The sequence below is a fragment of the Nanorana parkeri genome, unplaced genomic scaffold, assembly GCF_000935625.1.
Source record: "Nanorana parkeri isolate BGI_ZX_2015 unplaced genomic scaffold, ASM93562v1 scaffold67, whole genome shotgun sequence".
In the NCBI taxonomy this organism is placed as follows: domain Eukaryota; kingdom Metazoa; phylum Chordata; class Amphibia; order Anura; family Dicroglossidae; genus Nanorana; species Nanorana parkeri.
In genome coordinates, this window is record NW_017306335.1 from 1,342,703 (window position 1) to 1,365,785 (window position 23,083).

At 43.9% G+C, this 23,083-nt stretch overlaps 1 protein-coding gene across 1 annotated transcript in view; it reads right to left on the reverse strand.

The window, feature by feature from the left end:
• DDX11 (DEAD/H-box helicase 11) overlaps positions 1-23,083 on the reverse strand; it is an 81,979-nt gene that overhangs the window by 39,853 nt on the left and 19,043 nt on the right. Inside the window, exons 4-9 of the mRNA XM_018576423.1 lie at positions 22,628-22,773; positions 18,366-18,408; positions 14,858-14,965; positions 10,276-10,363; positions 8,495-8,694; positions 7,140-7,292 (exon numbers count right to left, since the gene is read on the reverse strand). Coding sequence (XP_018431925.1) covers positions 7,140-7,292; positions 8,495-8,694; positions 10,276-10,363; positions 14,858-14,965; positions 18,366-18,408; positions 22,628-22,773 — 738 coding nt within the window. The remainder of the gene's footprint in view (positions 1-7,139; positions 7,293-8,494; positions 8,695-10,275; positions 10,364-14,857; positions 14,966-18,365; positions 18,409-22,627; positions 22,774-23,083) is intronic.

Genomic DNA, 23,083 nt, shown 5'->3' on the forward strand with positions numbered 1-23,083 from the left:
CTTTTTGTACCATGATTTTTTTTTTTTTTTTTATTCTTTATTTATGAAAAGACAGGCGAATAGCAGCATACACTGGTACATGAAAGTGTAACATTGGCATAACTATAAATGACCATAGGCAACATAACAGGTAAAAGTATTGGCACAGATATTTAGCATACTTCCCTATGCCTTTCAAAAGCAACCTCGTTGAGAAAACACTTTCCATGTAGACCAGGGCTCAAAATTTCCACTCGCCTGCTCGCATTTGTCGAGTGGAAATGCAGTGCAGGCGAGTGGAAATGCAGTGCAGGCGAGTGGAAATGCAGTGCAGGCGAGTGGAAATGCAGTGCAGGCGAGTGGAAATGCAGTGCAGACTGCCTGCTCGTCTCCTCCCTGCAGAAAGACAAGCAGGTGAGGGGGGCTTCATTGTTTTACTTTACAGCTTCATTGTTTTACATTACAGGCAACAGAGGGGCTTCTTATTTTATGTGGGGGGCAGGGAACAGGGGGGGCTTCTTATTTTATGTGTGGGGGGCAGGGAACAGAGTGGAGAATGTATTATTTTATATGTGGGGGCAGGGACCTTTATGGTAATATTGTTAAAGTTGTTAATATTTATTTTTGTAACTTTATTTTGCATAAAACATCTAACAGTGTAATTCATAAGATTATTTAAGAGGGTGTGTTTAGGGGCGGAGTTAAGGCCGGGGCGGGTTAGCTGGGCAACTGGTGGCGAGTAACTCCTACGGCCTGGCTAGTAGCTCAGGACTGGAAATTTTGACCCCTGATGTAGACCATCTAGTGATAGAAAGTGTGACTATTCCTCCTATCCGATTAAGCAATAGAAAACAAAGGTGGACCGTAGAGAAAGTAAGTCCTAAGGGTAGGTGGACAGAAAAGAAGAAGGCAATAAGGAGGGAGTAGATCCGCTCCAGGGAGGCGAAGGGTAAGCGGATTATGGAAAGAAAGTAGAGAGCTATAGAAAGTTTGAGAAGAGGTGAGGACAGAAGAGAAAAAAAGAAAAGGAATACGAATAGAGAGAAGAGAAAACTGGCTTCGTCCAGGGAAGGCAGCCAACATAAATCAGGCCTCTGAATACATGTGACCCCAGGGCCAACAAAGGGAATAGATCACAACTCTGCTAAAGACTGGAAAGAAGAAGATTCAGTGAAATGTGTCCATGGGAGCCAGGTGATCCTGAATTTCTCGAATCTATCATAAAGCAATGCTGTCAGTTCCTCCATGGGCATAATTTCATTAACTTTGTGAACCCACATGGACACTGAGGGAGGATCTCTACATTTCCATTTGAGAGAGATACAAGCCCGGGCTGCGTTGATCTACACCATGGTTTTTGGTAAAATGACAAGCTAGTAGATCACTAATCGTAAACTTAGGAAACCTTTTAGGAGTGGTGGCCAACAGATATTTAAACACTACAACAAGCTGTTTATTAAAAATAAATCGCTTCAGACAGAAATTACCCCGCTTCGCCACGAGAAGGGGAAACTAAGAGGAGTTTCACTTTAAAAGCAATGCTGCAATAATGACAGTCACTAAAAGCAACTTGAGGATGAAACAAGAAAAATTATGTGCAGGGTGCAAAAATAAAACGCATAAATAAAAAATATCGCCACCTAAGAGGCTGTGTTCCCAATGGGGAAGTTAAAAGCACAGCTCCCTCCCTGCTCAGTGCTGAGCCAATTACACAGCCACACTCTCTGTGCAGAGAAGACTTATGAAAATGTCACCACATGTTTTAAAAATGAATTTTACTGCCTCTCCGCATGCACTTTCATCTCTGTCCGCTGCCTGCTTTATCTGAATCCTTAACCCCTTCATGACTGAGGCCCTTTTTTCAATTTTTGCACCCATGTTATATTCCAAAGATTGCCTTTTTCTTCCACAAATGACACACTGCTGTAAAGCAGGACTGATAAAATCAAAAAGAATTTCCAAAAATAGAAAAATAGAAACAGCTTGTTGAATTGACATACAAAAGATTTAGACACCCTGCCAGCCATGACAATATTATCATTCATTTTTTTTTTACACGTGTAAATGAACCATAGTAGGCAAGGTTAAATAAAAGTCACAGGTCCATCTAGGTGTGTGTGTGTACATTTTTTTTAAAACTACTTGTCCAAGGACTAAAGCGGGGGCCGATTCTACTTGTCCCTCATGACAATCTACTTGTCGCAATACAAAAAATTTTTTTTTAACCAAAAGGGTATTTAGCAGTGCTAAGAAGGAAATTGGTCAGTGTCGTCAGGTGACCGCGTTGACCAACGAGTGCTTGCAATTTGCCAGCGCAATTCAGAATACATGGAACAGGTACAGATAGTACACCCGTACTGGTGGACGGGAAGGATCGTTTGCCGAAAGGTAAGTATAGTGGGAGGGAGATTTGTGCAGATAATTCCATTTTCCCAAATTACTTGGGAAAGTGAATATACCCTTTAGGGTTGGTGCAGACTCAGGGATTCCCAGGACGTGCGATCGTGTGCGGTTACATCCGCATGCATGGGGTTACATCTGCTGAATCGCTGGCAATCGCTGAAAAAAAGGTTCGATGTACCTATTTTCATGACATGCACCGCGCAGTGTTTTCAACCGTGATCGTGTGGGATTGCCCGACAAGTATTGCAGCAGGAAAATGCGCAATCTGCCTGGCACGACTGGGGTGCCATTAGAAAATAATGGCACTGACAGCGCGATCAGCGGTGGTGTGCGATTCCGTGACCACCCAGCCATCCGCTCGGTTTCGTGCACGATCACCAGGCAGTCACGGATCGCACACCACTGCCGATTGTGCTGTCAGTGCCATTATTTTCTAATGGCACCCCAGTCATGCCAGGCAGATTGCGCATTTCCCTGCTGCAATACCGCCCTGCCTGTGCGGTTGCACACGATCGCAGTTGAAAACACTGATTTTTATTTACTTTGTAAAAAAAATTTATTTGTTTTATTATTTTTACTTTATCGTCTTTTTATTTTTTACATTTTTATTTCGTTAAATTTATAATTATTATTTTTTCTAACAATTTTTTTTAAAACTTAAACTGTATTGCCATCACACAGGGGTTAACAACCTCTGTGTGATAGCATTTGGAGGCGACAGGTTCTCTTTATTGACCCTGTCACCTCCAACACAGGAGTTCTAGCAGGCACTGTTGCTAGAACTCCTGTGACAGGAACGAGCAGCGGCTACCGAGGACAGAGGCTGAGTGAGGTGACAGAGCCTGTCACTACTCCACGCACCCCGCTCTGTCCCCGCCCCCTGCTCTCAGCGATCTGTCCCCGCTCTCAGCATTCCACGCTCCGTCCCCGCCCTCGGCACTCCACGCTACGTCCACACCTACAAACCCCCCCGCAGCGCCGCTCTCGGCGCTGATTTAAGAAAAAGAAAACCAGCCCTGCTACTTGTCCGTAGCAGGGCTCAAACAGTGAAAAAAACACTTGCCCGGCGCCCGGAACTACATGTGCCGGGCATCAGGCGATACGAATTCCACACCCCTGGTGTGTGTTTGTGTGTGTGTTTGGCTCTAGTAGTTCCCATATCCCTGTATATTTAAGAACTCAAGAAACTCATCTAAATGTTTCTTGAATTTGTCAATGCTATCAGCAGATACTACTCACTGTGGAAGGGAATTGCACATTTAACCTGCGAAGTCTGAGATTAAACCTCCTCTCTTCTAATCTCTTGCTGTGTCCTCATGTCATTACTATAGTTCTTGGTGTAAACATCCTATTCCGAATATTGTTGTCCCCATTTATGATTTTGAAAATTGCAATTAGGTCCCCCCTCAAACGCCTCTTTTCTAAGGAGAACAAGTTTCATTTCTTGAGGCGATCTTCATAGCTCAGGCCTTCCATCCCCTTTATTTATTTAATCAGCCAATCACATGGCAGTAACTCAATATATTTAGACATGTAGACATGGTCAAGATGGTCTGCTGAAGTTCAAACCGAGCATCAGAATGGGGAAGAAAGGCAGTGAGATAAGAGCGGTCAATCAAGAATCCATCTTTTTTGCAGAGCGTGGTCAGGAATGAAGAGAAGTGAACTGTCAATGTCTGTATCTCAGTTTCTTCATGACGCAGAAGCATAAAAAGCAACATACATTGTGGGAATTAGGTGACAGAGCTATGGAAAAAAAGGTGAAACAACTTCTTTAAAGAATCTAGAGAGTATTTGAACAGTTGTCCATCTACCAGTGTCATTTTCCTTAGAAGGCACACTGCGAGTCTCCCCCGGAAATCTTAGTGGATCGTAATCTGGCAAGGCCCGTAGGGCATAAGTATGCAAGCAAAGGGTTCCCACAAGGGCTATTTACAAGAACACTTCTGGAGCAGGAAGGGTCAATGACATCTGTGACTTGTCACTGGGGACAGCAGGGAGCCCAAATAAACATCCTGGAGGATCGTGGTGTGGGTGATTCTAAGAGGTCTTGTGGTCCCCAAGACCAATTAGGCAGGATCCAGGGAGCATGCGCCATCCAAATAGTGTTCGCTGAATTACCATTCTGTATCCTTTAGCTTACAATTTAAAAAGTCTGATAACATAAGAAAAAACATTTGCATATCATCAGGTGAAGGCCATCAGGTGAAGGCTCAATAGATCAGGAAGTGAGCGAACGCATACCGTTGCTCGCTCACTTCTCGATTATCTCCCTGCAGAGAGAGGTGACTGTCAGTCACGGCTCCCCGCAAGGATTCCCCCCCTCCCCTCTCCGATCCTCCAGCGCTGACTGGAGGAATGGATGGGGGAGGGCACAGCTGGCTCTGCCTCTAGAAAGGCAGAGCCATCTGTCACTCACGCAGCTGGGTGGATCTCAACAGCATTGTCGGGATCCGTCCCGGCTGCGGCGGTCTCAGTATACCCTGAGCTGTAGCTCGCAATATACTGAGCTTTGGGTCACAGGAGGACGCTAGTATATGTCCTACCGTGACCCTTAAGAGAACTATGGGGAAAAACACTTACCCCATAGTCCCTTTTTACTGAGACATCATGAGGCAGAATCCAGTAAGAAGAGTAGTTACATAACATAGTATGTAAACCACAAAATATATCTCATACAGAGTCATAGTATACAGATCAGACTAGACTTTTCCAATGTGCAAAAACACGTGAAGAACAGTTATTAGACACACATCACAGGGGACTGAACATGTCTCCTTGCAAGGGGGCTGCGTTGGGAATCAACTCTTACACAAAAAGTCACATTTGTTAGTAAGTTCAACAGCATATTGCAAGCCAATAAAAAAATTATTTTAGAAAGCAAAAAAGGGGGTTTAAAAATACTTATTTTTTGTGAATTTACCTGAAATAAAAAAATTAAAAGGTGGTGCACAGGGAATGGGGATGTTGCAGGCAAGTTTTTTTTTTTTTAAAGATGGGCTTTAATTATTATTCTAGTTAGCCTTTAACTACACAACAAATGCAAGATGATCAAACAACATATCTTCAATCAAATAAAAAAATGTGGCGTCATCGAACTAAAAATTCAAACTGCATCTTAAAGAATACATTGCTGCAAAACAGATAAATGTTTGACCAGCAATGGCGGTAAGGCAACATTGTAAATTGCGATCAGTTAAAAGGCCATTATCTATGGGACATGTAATAGTATTCATTACTGCCGCATTCTGCCAGAAATTATCGATAATATCCTACAGCACTGTTCCTGGCAGGTCTGAGCACGCGACCCAATTAAAATGCATCTCGCAAACCCATATCCGCGGGATTATATAAATGTAAATGAACGGACAGACGTGACTCGGCGCCGTGCAATGTCGGGCTGCTGCGCTGATATGGTCGAAGCAAACACAATCGGTCAAGGAGAAAAGCACATTGTGATCACTCAGCCAGAAAACCAATTACCGCTTCATCAAACATATATTGCTTTTTCAGACAGAGGCCAGGGTATTTGTTTTCTTATTTAACACCCAGAAGGACATCAGCAATATGATTTGGCAGGACTAGAGTTAACACAGCCAGTGAATTCAATTAAAGCTGAACTCAAGGTATAAAAGACACATTCAATAATTCTCTGCATTCAATAACACATCAGTCATTTTTTTTTTTTTTTAAATGCAAACAGCAAAAATACCTGAATGTAACTTTGTATTATCCTACTGTGGTCCCTGTACAGCAGAGCTCAGACTGGGAGAGGGATAAGCAGCACATGTAGCTTATCAGCTGCACTGCAGTGCTAATTTGCTAACAAAAGACATGCTTGCGGAAGGAGGGAGCAGACTGACAGAAAGATGAGCTCCTTAGGCCTCGTTCACACCAGATGTAGTGTGTTCCGGCCCGATTCTGGCCAGAACTCACTGTATCGCATTGCGGCAGGCTCACTTTTTTGTGGGGCAGAAGGGGGCGTGGCTACAGTGCCATTCACTTCAATGGCCTGCCACGCCCCCTTCTGCCGCAAGGTACATTATGCCTGTGGTCCGGTCCGATCAAAATAGTGCTTGCAGCATTTTGATCGCACCAGACCACAGGCATAATGTGCCTTGCGATCCCATGCGGCTGATCGCGTTGTGGCCGGAGGGCGTGGCTACGGTGTCATTCACTTCAATAGCCCGCCACGCCCCCTCCTGCCCCTCAAAAAAATGAGCCGGCCGCAATGCGATGCAGTGTGTTCTGGACAGAATGGGGCTGGAACGCACTGCATCTGGTGTGAATGAGGCCTTAGTCTGCTGCTTCTCCATTCACTATCCAGTTACAGGCTAATGGGAGAGAAAAGGCCTGTGTTACTTAACTGAAAAAGAGAAAAATCAGGTCTCCTACTCTGCGAGACGGGGTTTGTGCTGTATATGAGAGCTGTGTAAATATCAAGACTGGATAGAAAGTACAAAATGGCAGGTAAAACGTCTCCAATCTGTGTGTGTAGCTTTTGTGCCTGGAGTTTAACTTTAAAAGGTTCTTCAGGATATACATGTGATGAATGGATGTGATCAGTTTGATGTAGATACACTTATCAATTTATAATCATGCTTTAAATCTTGTTTCCGTGCAGTTAGTAATGTTTTCTGTACACAGGGAGCAGCCATGCTTGCAATATACACATGTAGGCTCTGCTTCCTGCTGAGTCTACGTACCCTATAAGAACAGAAGAGAAGAACATTGCTTAGATTAGTCAGGTGACTCACCTGGGCTCCGGTGACCTGTGAACTGTACATGCTGGTAATGGTGTCTATCAGGTTATGAGCCTCATCAATAATCATCACCTGATCCTTCAACTTAATGCCAGAGGCGCACCGCGTGGAGTCATGGAGCAGCATTTGGTAAGGTAATACAACCAGCTGGAAAGCCACAGGAATTGCAATCATTAAGCATCCACTTTGTACAAACAGGCGCTATTTATTACAAACGCAACATACTAACATGCAAAAACGACATAACTATGCCAAGCTTAGCCATAGATTACCCAATCCCAACAAGTCATGTGTCAGTCTGAGCTAACAACAATGGGGGATGGAGCACTGTGGCCAGTGTATGGCTAGCCTAGCTAGCCAGGGCAAATGGTGTCTCCACTCCTTTCCTACACATACTGTATACACTGGAAGCAATTTGGGGGGGCTATAAAGCCGTCTGATCACTTCCAGGGGCCGGTAAACTTGTGCCCCCACCGAACACCCCCTGCCTTGCTTTGTGGGCATCGGCGGGTACAGTAGAGAGAAACCAGCGAATCTCCGTTTGCTGATCTCCTCCCTGCTGAATAAAACTTGAAGTTGCGATGATTTAATCACTTCCAGTTTCTGAGTTGTCATTCCGCAGCTAGAGAGGCCAGGGAAGAAGCTGATCAACCACAATCTGTGCTTGATCAGCTTCAAAGGGGGCTTGTGAGCATCTTATATGATAGCAATGAAGTATAAAAAAAATATATATATTCCAAAACACCCCAAAAAAAACTTTCAAAGTGTCTCGTCCCCACGTACACGCACATAACGCAAACACGTGTTGAATGTGCCTACGTACGGAAACGAAGATTGTCCCACACGTTAGGTATCACCCCATGTGCCAGAGTGAGAGCAATATTTCTTGGGCCTATATTCATGGTTAACTCTAAATTGATGACCTGCACAGGCTTTTAAAGCATCACCTATGGACAATTTAGGGTACGGTAGTTTTTTGCCGTTTCACGGGCGAACGCAATTTTTAAGTTTGGCAAGCTGGGTGTCTATTCACTCGGCACAACCTCTCTTTTATATTTTACTAAAAAAAAAATGTGTATTATATTGTGTTTTTGTGCACTAAAATTACCTTAAGCATATTTTTAACTAAAATTTTGGGTTTGGTAAACAGTTGCGTTAATATCATGCGACATGAAAATTTACAACTGCCACCATTTTATTCTACAGGGTCTCTGAGGGCTTTAAGTAATTCTCAGGCCTAAAATGTGGATTTTAACATGTGTGCAAAAAATTCCAAACTGGCTCTGGTAGCGAAAATATAAAAAACAATCATTCTAGTAGACAGTGCTCCCACATCATAACTGGCTCACCTGGGCAGCTGGTATGGCAAAACGGCTGGCATAATAAGGGCAAGCTTTCACCTCTTGAGCCCGTGAGACAAGCTGTTCAATGTCCTTCACCTCTATAAGAATCTCATCCCGCAGGAACTGCATCTGCTCATAGGAATAGTATGGACAGGTCAGTCGGCTTTCCCGTTTCTTCTTCCCTGCAGACTCCTCTGTTTTTTTCTCTGAAAGGTATAGAGGGCAAAATCTTACTACGTCAAAGAGATCATGAACCTACCAGGACCTGGTCCAGCCAACAACAGACAATACAACAACTCAAACCTGAAAGGAAGTTTATGAAAATATAAATACTTAATTACACACTAAAACCTGCAAAGTGTCAGTGCCTCTTAATAGCTCATCCTCCAGCAAGGTATAGCCACCCATCCATGCTCTTTCCCTGCTGCAGGAGTCTACCCAGATGGATGACATAATGGTCCCCATATGATAGTGTTCGGGCCTGACGATTGGCCACCTAGGCCTGAGCAAAGTCACATAGAGGAGATCATATGCTCCCCATACCCTGAAGTGCAGCTCCCTGAGAACAATAGAGCAGAAAGATAGCCGGGGGAGCAGATTGACAAAAAAAAAAAGATTACTAATCCAGTCAGACGGGCAGTGAGTTCCATCTTTGCTTTCCTGCAGAGTTACAATGGCCAAAAAAATCTTAAGCATTTAACGCTTCAAGGTGTGTTGGATGCCTGCTACCGCCGACTGCGCTCTGTGGCTTCACCTGCCGTCTGTTACATCACTAGAGGACACAGCATCCAGCACACCCAAAATTTTGGATGTTAAAGGTCGGTTGCCCATAGTAGTTCCGTGGCCTCTAGCATTGCAAGTATTATTCAGCTTTTGAAGGGTGATTTTCATGGCAACAGAGTCTCTCTAAAAATCCAGTGTAAGCAGGAATGTGTTAGAATGTAAAACTCAATCCTGCCAAAACTAAAACTGCAGTACTGTGAATGAAAAAGCCCATAAAAACATTCCTGCAACTGCAGCTCTTTTTCCATCTACCAATAAGAATATTAAATGACGCCCATCTAAGCCACCTTCTAACAATGGTGAGAGCAATAAGGTGAATTTCCCAGGTCAATATGAAAAAACTATCTGTGCACTCAAGCAGAGTGAAGGGATAGAAAAGTCTGGGTTTGCAGGATCTTATCACAATTGGGTCTGTTTCATGGTTTAGTTCATTCTTCACACTCCTCAGAACTATACCGCCAGTACTAGTATAAACTCCTGTTTATTTTCCAGATAAGGATGTAAACAATTTCTTGTGCTCACCAAACCTCTATGCAATGCAACACATCAAAATAATATTAAACACTCACAGCAAGCTCCTTCCTATCTCTTACCTGTTGTGTCAATGTGCTAATATAAAACGTTTTACAGTCATCAATGAGATTCAGATTTTCCTTGGAAGTTTGAATCTAACTGATCATAAATCAGGCAAAGACTTCAGGAAACAGAGCAACTTACGCCACAAGTGAGGAACTCTGTGACCTGCCTGCATTGGTTTACAAAGAACTTAAACCTGATCTCAAAGCAAAAAAGTTAAATACAAAGACATGTACAGTACATACAAGAGAGTTGTTTTACCTGCCAAAAGATTTATATTTCAGTCTATTCAGTTGTGAGATTTACACAGCCCTGCCACACGGCATAGCCAGGTGGAGGATTCCACTTATAGTTAGGGATTGTCGTTATCACATGTCTATGTGTATCTAAAAAGCAGTGTGATTTAATGGCCACGGAATGCTACCTACTATGTTTGTTCTTCTGCATCTCCATACAGCGATCGTTGATCAGTTGCACCGTGCCCAAGCGCCGAACCTCATCATTGACACATGCGTTCTGTAGACAAACGAGGCATAGGTAAGAATTATGTCAACTCATTTGTATTAAGGGTCTTACTCTACTGATACTGGTTTCATCTCTCTTTTACAACAGAAAACTGGACCTTGTCAGCCGGTACCTGTTTTAACCCCTTCGTGACTGACGACGTACAGTGTACGTCGCCAGCATCGGGGCTGTTTAAACAGACTCCCGGCGACTTTTGCCGCCGGGACTCTGTTTAAACTTGTAGAGCCGACTGTCGGCTTTACAACAGAAGCGATCCTGGCGACTTACCTGTCGCCAGATCGCTTCTGCGTCCCGAAGAAGGGGCCCCCCCCCCCCCGCCGGACACCCCCGCCGTGCTTCCCGGGCTCCGTTGCCCCTCCTACGGGCCCGGGACCGGCGATCTTTGTGTCCGCGGGGAGCTGGGGAGGAGGTCGACGAACTTCCGTTCATCGATCCCCTCCCCGTTCTATGGGACCGGGAGCGATGCAGATTGCATCACTTCCGGTCCCTGGGCTGTCAGTTCTGGGCTCCTGCAGCCCAGCTATAAGCTATTGAAGTGCGATCTGCACTTCAATAGCTTATTTCCAGTGTAAAGGTGACACTGAGGGTCTTTTGGACCCCCAGCATCACCTTAAAGAGGACCTGTCACCACCATCTGCTATTACATGGGGGGGCTTGCAAGCCCCCCCATGTGATAGCAGTCAAAGTAAAGTAAAAAAAAAAAAAAAAACAGTTTTTAAAATTAAAATGAAATAAAATAAATCTAATAATAATAAAAAAAAATTTAAAAGTACCCCGCCCCCGCGAGCACGCGCGTCGCCACGTAAACACGCGTCGGGTGCGGCTACGCATGAAAACGACGAACGCGCTACACATGTTGGGTATCGCCGCGCACGCCGGAGTGAGAGCAATAATCCTAGGGCCAGTATTTTGGGGTATTTCTAAATTGATGACCTGTGGGGGCTTTTAAAGTGTCTTTTATTGACTTTTTGGGGTACTGCAGTTTTTCGCCGTTTCGCCGCAACTAAAATGTGAAATATAACATGGGTGCAAAAATTGAAAAAAGGGCCTCAGTCATGAAGGGGTTAAACAAGGATCTCTATGAGCACCAGAGCCGGCCACTGTCCAACTTTTAGAAGCAATGTAAGTTCTGGGGCAGAGCATACTCCTGCTGCATCATGCACTATGACTTGTCTGCCCACGAACTAGCAGACTCTGGACATCAAGTGGTGGCAGCTTCCAGTACTGGAAAGGAGCCCCAGCTGTAAGAGACTAGGTGTGCAGTCACATGACCAGCTACCATAGGATACAAGAGCAGTGGCAGCCTTGGATGCTGGATAGGAACCTTGGTAGTACCATGTGACAGCTGTTATGGCACCTTCCCTTTGAAGAGTGGATTTTCCATGAGGACACATTTTATGTTAATGCTGTAATATTAGTGAATTTAAAAAATCAGTTCGGCCATACTGATTCTCACAGGAATTGAAATTTCTGCAGTGAAGGTATTTCTGACCTTCATAAAAAACACCCGTTGACCCATTTACATACACAGCTAGTATACGTACAAGTCTTTATAACAGCTTTCTATAACCTCTTAACAGCAGGATTTAGATTGGAAGACGAAATGGCAATATGGTAAGCCAAATCAGTCCAGACTTCTGTGAGTGTCCATACACTGAGCGAATTTCAGCCGGTTTTTAATGTACCAGCTAAAATTCACACAGTGTGTGGGGCTGTCAGCTCCCTTTCAGCCGGCATTCCTCGATCAGCTGATCGAAGGAGCCTCCTGGAAAATTTTCGACCGATCAGAGCTGGCAGCCAATGAGCTGCCCGCTCTGATCGGGTAACCTGTCAGAATACAATGTAAACAGCGCGATTCCTCAATCAACACGCTGTTTGTGCTGATGGAGGAATTGGGTCAATTTTTTTCACAGTAGAACGAAAAAAATTGATAGGTGTATGGCCAGCCTAACATTGAAAGCATGCTTACAGGCGGGAAAAGCATAGGGGTGATCTTATTAAGAGATGTGCATGAGGAATCAGAACTTGAAACAATTTTCTCCCACAGTCACCCATCCAATGAGTGAGAACCACCATGATTACAAGGGAAAGATTTTTGGACTATGCACACAGAGGATGCAGGTTGCTTCAAGAGAAAGGAAGGATGTATATGTAGACCATGTAGACCTTATGACAGAGATCCAGAGATCATCATTTTTACTTCAAGCCACACTTTAAATATGCTTAAAAAAAAAAAAGAAGCAAAGAAGTGTGTTTTTCCTGTGAGTTCCTCTTTAATTCCCATTTGAATGTGCTATTCATTTTCCATCCTGCAGAAAATCTAACCTCTGCTTCTCCTTCAGCCATAATAATCTTTTGTCCTCGGATGCTCAGAGCATTCAATTTAAGAGTATGGCTATTAATAGAGCTGTGTGCACCATTGCATATATTACAGGGGAGGTGATATTCGTTGGCGATGGAGCAGCAATGCCAAATGGGACTTCTGTACTGAGCCAAAGCCCAATCTCTACACATCCTGCCCAGAATGGGGACATTATGTAAAAATGTGCCAGGCGAGCGGCATGGGTGACTGAAAGTCTCGCAGGGAAATACATCACTCTGTCTCACCGAAGCTGTCAGCACTTTAAAAGTTTCATCAACAAACCTCAACCTACAAAACACAATGTCCTTAGCAGCAAAACTTTACTGGGTTCCTGGGTTGTTTTCAGCCACCAGCTGCTTTGGGCTCTGACAACTTCGCAAAAGACTAAGCAGACATATAAAAAGAAATATAAATAAAGTGACTACTTCCTGAAAGTATAATCACAAAGGGGGATTGCTCATTTTACTGACAAGTTTAAGGTCATGACTTCTCAGATTAAAAGAAATCAAAACATGTGTATCCCAAAAATGGCTACCAGGGTTCAGCTCATGACCACCCACATATACAGTTTACTGTTTTTACTAAAAGGCATAAAAGGAAAAGCCTATACAAGAATCTTTATGGCAGGATCAGCAGGGATTACTGTGATGAAAGCTGCAGATTTATAAAAAGGTTGAAAATGTATTTTAGAATGACATTAACATATTGAAACCTATATGAGATTTTAGTGATTGGGTTACACTTTAAAAGACTCCTACAAGAGGCATGCGTACTCTTACATGAATCGTGGTGTGCTTTAAGTATTTCTTCCAGATCTGCAATATGCTTTCTGTAATAAAGACGGGTCACTGCTGCTCTCTCTCCTCGTGCACAGTGACTGGTTGTGTCTTCACCCTCTCCTGTAGTTTTCAGCAGGTGGCCTGTATTGAGTGAACCTGCTGGTTCCCTATCACTGGCGGAACTACCAGGGTTGCAGCGGTCGCATGTGCGACCTGGCCCTGGTGTTCCACCACTTGAGGGGGCCCAGAAAGGATGAAAGCGCCAGGGATATTTTAAAAGTGCATTTTCATTTTTTTCTATTTGCCACAATAATCATTAGTGGCAGCCCTACACATCCCCATAGTTAGATCAGACGTGTGACATTGAAACTGTCACATGTTGGCTCGATGGATCAGAAAGTAAGCGAACACATACCGTCGCTCGCTCACTTCCCGATCATCTCCCTGCAGAGAGCGTTGACCGTCAGTCACTGCTCCCCACAGGGATTCCCCCCTCTCCGATCCTTCTACGCTGACTGGAGGAACGGATGGGGAGGGGGCGGGCATAGCTGGCTCTACCTCTAGATAGGAAGAGCCCGCTGTCAGTCAGCGGGGTGGATCTCGACAGTATTGCAAGGATCCGTCCTGGCTGCAGCACTCTCAGCATATAGCCCGTTATATACTGAGTTTTGGGTCACGGGAAGACATTAGTATATGTCCTCCTGTGACCCTAAAGAGAACTATGGAGGAAAAAGGTTACCCCACAGTTCTCCTTTAAGTATTTAAAAGATTTTGACTGAATAATTCCAATATCGGTCGGGAAGGAGTTAAGAATGTTATCAGTGGGCCATAGGATTTATATAGCGGAATATGGACAATGATCTGCGATATAAAATACATTCTTTTAGGAGGTGGCTGTTTGAGCGTGGGGGTTCCCCGCACCAGTGTGAAACTATTTTCATGACAGATCTGTAATTTTATGTATGTTATACAAATGTGTATGTTTTCCATTTTACTGTTTCCTAACTGTTGTAAAAATAAAAGTGTATTTTTGTATATAAAATTCAGAGTATTCCTGAGTTAAATTCCCCACTTTTCAGCCTTTTGAGGTAAAAAGGAGTGAGTGAGTGATGACACCCTAGGACAGAAAATTTGGTACCAATAGAATCACCAGGTGAACATTAAAGGAAAAAAGCCTGATAGGAAAAAAAATGCAGTCACCAGATCTTCGGACTGGAAGGCTGCAATATGACATTTATGTGCTTTGGATTAGATATATTTTATTGTACACGTTGCAGGTGGTAATATAAATACAATAAAGGCAACTGTATATAAGGGAAATCACACAGAAAAGCGTGTAGGTACCTGGCGAGACCCCAGAGAAACCAGCCTGGTTTCCTTTCCAAAGGGGCTTTTCTGAAGCTCGTGGACAAACTGGGAAAGCTGAGAGTGAGTTCGGCTGCAGTAATAGATCTGTATAGAATAGAAACAAAACATCAGCTCATCATAGTGCACTGCAGACACGTGACAACTTTGGGTTCAACCACTATTTACCTAGCCCATTCAAAACTAAAATCATTTTCCTGTGTCCCTCTGTGGACTCCATGAAGTCTTTAAAGTGACACTAAACTCAGGAGTTAAATCTTAAAAATACATCCAAGTCCCCTATTAACAAAAATGTATCTTATTTGTGTATCATTTGTTCTCGAATCATCTCTGAATCGGTGCCGACACTGTCTTTACTTCTGGAGGGTGGCTACTTTTGTCCCCTGTGTGTGTTGTAAAGTAGTCACCGCTCCAAATTCACTCCTGTGATGGACTACAATCTCAATACAAATTAGTAAGCTAAATGAGAGATTGTAGTCCATTACGGCCTTGTTCACACCGAAAGCGTGTGCGTTCCAGAGCGGTAGCTGCTGTAACGCACCGCGAACGCTGTGAAACTTCCCCCCGCGTTTTGGGGTGGGAGGGGGCGTGGCGGTGCATTGTATTCAATGGCAACGCTTCCACGCAACACACGCCCCCCCCCGCAGTGCGATCGAACGCGTGGCAAAACTTTGAAAGCGTTGCGTTCCACTGCAAACGCAAAAAATCGGGCTTGCCCTATTTTTTTGCGTTTGCAGTTAAACAGAACGCTGGCAAAGTTTTGCCACGTGGTCGATCACACTGCGGGCGGGGGGGGCGTGGAAGCGGTGCCATTGAATACAATGCACCGCCACGCCCCCGCCTGCCCCAAAACGCGGGAGGAAGTTTCACAGCGATCGCGGTGCGTTTCAGCAGCTACCGCTCTGGAACGCACCCGCTTTCGGTGTGAACAAGCCCTACAAGAGGTGGCTACTTTACAACACACACAGGGACCATGGAGAACAAAAGTAGCCCCCTCCAGAAGGAAGGACAGTGTCAGCACGAATTCGGAGAGGATTTGAGGATCTACAGGCCAGTGATACACAAATAAGATACATTTTTGTTAATAGTTAAAGGTACTTGAATGCATTGTTAAGGTTTAACTCCTGAGTTTAGGGTCACTTCAAACTAAGGGTTATACTGCTGCTGACAGGACTGGACACCCCTCCTACTACCAGCATGTCTCAGGTTTGCAGCAAAGCAGTACCAGAAGCATGATCATAAACCCAGAGATTGGTGAATAGTACAGCGCTATGAGTCTCCCGTTATTTTAATTAATAAAGATTGTGTGAACTAAAAAATGTGTGTCAATCTCTACACCCTAATTCAATTATATAAATAAATTAAATAAATCAGAATTGTGTAACCATCTTCATTTATCCAGTGTGTCAGTGAGTAAAAATATATGTGAAATTTTGCACAGAAAATGTAAATATAAATGACTCTTCAAACCTAAGTTAATAAAATGTTATTATTACTATTTTTAGCTGTGTGTGTGAACTTTATCTATAAACATATGAATCCGCCTATCATCATCTATATAGTGCAATCAATGTGAACTTTATCTATAAACATATGACTCCGCCTATCATCATCTATATACTGCAATCAAATAAGTGATATCAAAGTGTTAAAACACAAATCAAGTGGAAAACAGATCAAGTGGAAAACAAATCCTAAGTGATAAATAATGTCCAAAAGTGTCCTATTTCTGGGGAGACATGCTTTAAACTGACGGGAAACCAGATGGATATGTCCCTGTTGACGGTATCCAGGAGAGTGGTTTGTCAGAAGAGAAGTAGACCCCCGTAGGGGAGACACTCACCAGATGTCGGAGAACTCACAGCCGTCTCTTTCACCAGGATGGAGAGAGGGATTAGTACTCACTCCGTCTTTCCGTAAGGTGTTACGGTCTCCTTTCAATCCTGGGATATACAAAGAACGGCCGTTGCTCCAATCGTGAAATTCTTGTGTAGCTTCCAGAAGTTATTCCGGTCTCAGAAGAAGTGCCGATGCCGAAGTACCGAAAGCCGTCCTGGCCGTGGGAGAATTCCCTGTGTTGCTTCCGGGAGTCTATCTCGGTTTTTTGTCTCATAAACTGAGACGTTGTCAAGGTATGGTATACCTTGACAACGTCTGGTGACGAAACGCGTCGGGAGGCGGGCCTGGTTTTTTTTACAGCACATCCACAGTCTAACGATTACCCACATTTGTCTTACAGCAGACTAGCTAGCATCTGCTTTGTTGTTGTTTTTTATGTGTAACGCTATGTGTAGCGGTTATATGACTCAATAAATCCCAATTTTAATACACGATGAGCCTCTGCTCTGCCCTTTCTTCTTATCTCTCCCGGATCTAAGTGCTCATTTTATGAGACAAAAAACCGAGATAGACTCCCGGAAGCAACACAGGGAATTCTCCCACGGCCAGGACGGCTTTCGGTACTTACGATCAGCTTCTCTCTTCAGTTAAGATTTGAAAATGAAAGAGAGATGCTGATTGGTTGCCATGCACAGCTGCTCCAGATTCTGTCTGCCCCAGTTTTGATAGACAGAGAAGAGGAGGCAGCCAAACCCAACAGAGCTAATGAAGACTGACGATGGCACAGACTCTGTAAGTACAGGCCAACATGATTCCAAGCAGACAAAGGTACTAACAATTCCTGAATGGAATTGGTGTCTAAGTGGTATATCTAAAGGGGGCAAGATGCTGGAATGTTTATGACTCTGGTATTGTTATTATTTTGTTTTGGATAGACTAGAAAGTGGTTAAAAACCCTGTTAGTGTTCTTATTATTATGTTTTATTGTTTTTTGCTGTCTTGTGGACAGAACAGGAAATGAGACATCCCCTCATATACAACTGTCACCATTGGAAGATTTCCCAACTATTCCTGTTTTGGTGATGACTCAAAATTTTGGATCTCATTCAGCAATTACCTAACAGAGATTCTAATCTAATCCCAGTAAAAAAAAAAAAAAAGATTTCTCACTGTCTATTTTCTTGTACGCAACAATCAGTTTGTTTTTACTGTTCTATTGTCACGAGGCTTCCTCTGTGATTAGTTATTTATATCACAGACAAGCTCATTTTAGAGCTTGTCTGGGATATGACTTGGCTCTGCTGTGCTTTTCATGCTATTCAAAATGCAAAGGTGCACAATGTGGTAGCACGCAGCCAGATCTCATTGTTCAGTGTTCTGACACTAAATATATTGTGTTGCTTTGGGTTTCAGCACTCTCTACATTCGCTTTCCTCTCTGCATGGCCTTACCAAATTGACTCAGATAGTTCTTGTTTAGCATACCAAATACGTCAGACGGGGCCTTTCTAAGGTAATCACCCAGACTGCAAGGAAAACACCCAGAATGAAAGGAAGGACTTTACAGTCTAGCTATTTGTAATATACACGTGGCCTGTCTGACATTTATGTGGCTTGAGGCCCAATGTAATCAGTGATTGGTTACTAACCTTGGTTACATGCTCTTCTTCCAAATCATCTTCCTCATCAAGCCTGTAAGCACACAAAGAAAAACATACATAAGTATAAAAAAATAAAAATAAAGCAAAAACATTCATCAATATGTATCAAGACAACAGTTCCCTATGTCACAAAAAGAAAAAGTGCAGATGATCACACAGTTTAAATGATTTAAGGACAACCTCCCCAGGATAGAAATATACAATTACTGGACTGTAAAACGTATGTATGATTTACCCATTTATAACCTCCCTTCAACAACCCCATCCTCCCAGCACCAATACTGACCTTTCTTTAGCTCCACCACTGCTCAGGTGAGTGTCAGGAGCTGAAGGGAATACCCGCTACTTACGGGTTTAGAGGAGCATGCGACTCATCCAGGTTACCCAGTTGGACTAATCACAGTGGAGTTCTACATGTAACTTGCAAATCCAATGACTTGTAGCTGTTCTGTAACTCTAAAGCAGCTGAAGTGAATGTCAGGGGAGTGGAAGTCTATGCTGCTGGGATTGTCAGCATGAACGTTACCCTGCTGGTTTGTACTGCAAGGGCAAAACATAGACTCACTTTAAGGGGTGCAACGCACTGGCTGGCAGGATTGTGGATGGTGTATACATGTCACTTAAGCTTCTCACATACACCTGGCGAGGGGGCCCAGGGTTTATTGATGATGTGGATAAAACAAATGCTTTGTTTTCTTGGAATCATAAGTCTGTTATGCATCCTGGAGCCCAGTGGCTTTTAGAGTTTTTAGTGGGATGAAGCCTTAATTCCTGCGTCCACATCATACTTAGTAGCCAGAGCTCATTATTAGTCTTGGCTATCCACTGTCCTTTATATATGTCAGCTGACTGATTTTCAAGGCTCTCTCTCTGCTGTGGATCCTGCTGCTGCGAGAAAAGGCTGAATGCTGACATAAAAGGAAAAAGGTACCAGTGCTGACTGTGTGTGTAAAAATCAACTTTTGTTGAGCCGGGTGATGCCGGAAGGGCCACCCGCAGGAAGCAGATAAAATTCGATCTGTTTATGGCTAGCATTTAGAGTGGGGTCACCTTTCCCCTCCCATCCTGCTGACTGGACAATGAGGGCTTGTTCAAACACGGAATGCGGTGCGTTCCAGAGCGGTAGCTGCTGTAACGCATCACGATCCCTCACACAACCTCACCCTGCGTTCTAGGGCGTGGCGGTGCATTGAATTCAATGGCACCGCTTCCATGCACCCCCCCCTGCAATGCGATCGAACGAGTGGCAAAACTTTGCCTGCATTCCGTTCCACTGCAAACATGTCAGCATGTGCATTCAGCAGAGCCTAACTCTCCTAGTGCTCCCCTACCTTTCTTAGTAAGAGTGGGGTTGTGCAAACAATGGCAGATACTGATGACAGAAATTGAAGTACTCATGCTAGCTGTATGTAATTACTTTCAAAAGAATAAAAACTGAATTCACTGGCATTCTTTAGATCAGCCTGAAGTTCAGTGTTAAATAGAACTTCATGTCTGCTTTGAGACCTACTTTGCGAACAAGAAACAATCGCTTTCGCCAAGCTTGTCTGTTGCGTCTCTGTGCCACAGATGGCCGACCCTGGAGCTGACAGCATGTCACCAGAAAAAATGTCACCCACTTGAAAGGTAAATGTTTATCTGTTTGCAATCGAAGGGAGCCAAAGCCTCATTAAAAGCTAAAAGCCGGGTAAGCTGTGTCAATAGAGATATGTCAGCCAGGCGTTTTAAACCTGCAAATCAAAAACATTCTACGGCCATGCATGTTCTGTCACAAGAAGTGACAAGCAAGTCAGACCGAATACACATCTCACTTCAAAGGGAACGGTGTGTCAGCTCCATTGAACAGTACATACTGGGTGCCACATTCTGGCTTCAAGACAACAGGCCTTGCTGGCAAAACTAAAACAGTAAATAGAAGAAAAAACAGACTTGATATCTTTTCAATAACGCTATTAATCCTGACCTGTCATACTGTCATACTGAGTAAGCTGTCATTTTGATTGATTGTAAAGCAATTCATTACTTGTGTACCGAACACTGATTACTCATCATAAAATCATTTCTGTACAAGAATAGTGGAATGGCATCTGAATGAGGTATGCTTAAAGAGAACCAGTTACAGTTTGGATTATGAAAGACTTGTATGTACCCAAAATCAGATTCATATTTTCTTGTTTAATAGTGTGTTAGTGTAACACTTCTAGGTTTCCAGGCTATTTATTACCTCTTAAAGCTGACTTCAGACAAAAAATACAAATGAAAGCAGCTCTGTATTCATTAATACATTATTAAAGCCAAACTCTGGGAAGACAAAAAAAACCTTGCTGTGGGCCCCCATGCAAAGATTAAATACTTACTAGGTCTAGAGGGTACAACATGAGGTGATATTATTTACCCCATTTGCTCCAGAGCTCTCCTCTATTACAGGAGAACTATGAGGCGAGTGATTAAATTAAAACGGTCACGTCAGCCCTATAGATCGGGAAGTGAGCAAATGCATACCGTCGCTCGCTCACTTCCCGATCAGCTCCCTGCAGAGAGCAGTGACTGTCAGTCACTGCTCCCCTCAGGGATTCCCCCCTGCTCTCCGATCCTCCTACGCTGACTGGAGGAACGGATGGGGAGGGGGCGGGCACAGCTGGCTCTGTCTCTAGATAGGCAGAGCCCGCTGTCAATCAGCCAGCTGGGTGGATCTTGACAGTATTGTTGTGATCCATCCTGGCTGCAGCACTCTCAGTATATAGTGGGCAATAGTTCGCTATATACTGAGCTTTGGGTCACAGGAGGAGGTTAGTATATGTCCTCCCGTGACCCTAAAGGGAACTATGGGATAAAAAGGTTACCCCATAGTTCACTTTTAACTCTGCATTGTACATGGAAGAGGCAAGCTTGTAACTGCAGCTGGGAGCGCCTTAGAGAGAAGGCTTCATGGGAACGATTGCACCGATAAAGGAAGCCTGCCAGAGTGAGAAGTAACGTGAATGTTACTCCTTTTCCTTGTTACCTTTGACTTAATGGAGAACCATGAGGTGAGTGCTTTTCACTCACCTCATAGTTCTAGCCGACCTGTGACAATGAGACTGTCACAGGTCGGCTCAGTAGATCGGGAAGTGAGCTAACACATTCCGGCGTTCGCTCACTTCTCGATCCTGTCACGGCTCTCTGCCGTGACAGGGGAGGGGCTGGATTCCCCCCTCCCCACTCCGATCCGCCAGCGCTGACTGGCAGAACGGACGGGGGAGGGTACTGCCTATGTCCTCACGGGAGGACATAGGCAGAGCCAGCTGTCACTCACGCAGCTGGGCGGATCCAGACATAATTGTCGGGATCCGCTTCAGCTGCGGCATCTCAGTATACCGCGAGCTGTAGCTTGCAGTATACTGAGCTTAGGGTGACGGGAGGGCGCTAGTTTGTGTCCTCCCGTTACCCTAAGGAGAACTATGTGGAAAAGCCCTGACCCCATAGTTCTCTTTTAACAGACAGTTAACCCTTGTAGAATGGGGAACCCTCTGCAAGGGTTTTTTGTCTTGTGGCTAGAGATGGGCTTTAAATGTATTTATTTTTTCCATAAGCAATTGTAAGCAGAGCTCAAACTGGAGGAGGAAGAAGCACCACAGGAGCCAATCAGTTGTGCTGCAGAGCTCACATGCTGCCAAAAGACATGCTATTAGGAGAAAAGAACAGAGAGGCAATCCTATCAGTGTGCTCCTTCTCCTTTCAATGTCAAAATTAAAGGCCTGGGAGGGACAAGAACTATAAGTGTTTCAGAAAAAATATAGGTCTCCTGCTCTGCCAGGCGAATATGTATTTCATCTGCGTATTTATCTGTTTGCCTAAAGATCGGCTTTTAACCTCACCGTACATCTGGCAATCTATTCACAATCTCCTTTAGCTCCTACACCTAGACCCATTTCATTTACATCCAATAAGGAAGCCCCTGCACTACACAGTTGTTGGTCGACCTAAATGAGTTTAAAGTTAGATTTCTGTGGGAAACTTCAGAGATCACAGTACTCCCCCTTACAATGCCTTCATCTGGTTGTCTCTCCTGAAGGACAGCCCTTGTTTAAGCTCATCATCCAGGGTCACCATAGCTCATCCTATGCAAAGAACTGCCATTAAGATTTTTATGAGCAAATTAAGGTCCAAGGAAAAACGTATCTATTATAATGTTTTAATGCATATATAATTGTACTATTTTGCTACTATTTGTGTCCTGTAATTATAGGTGATAACATATATTTTCATACTCTGCTTGCTTCTTTGTGTCCTCATCGCTCTCGTATTCAGCGAGAACTAGCTCTTCTTCCCCATGCTCCAAGTCCACGCCGTCTCCTCCTGAGAGCATCTGCCGACTGAGCTGCAAGAGGCGCATTGTCTCATCCTCCTCCTCTCTCTGGAGATACAAGAGAAGCAGCAGAAGATAAAAGCCTGCACACTCACATACAATATCCCGCAGGACCAGCAAAGCATCCCGGATGCATATTTTAACCGGGGAACTACTGCGGAGGAAAGAGAGCAGAGCTTGCATATTCATGGAGAACTGTATTTAAAGCAAAGATAAAAAAATTGACATTTAACAGACAAGACAAGCTTTAAGCTGCTAAAGCTGTAAAATGTGTAATCGTATGCCGACAGAAAAACGGTAGAGTAGATGTAAACCCCAACTGAATGACATTTAGTTTGGTCTGTGCACTAATATATAT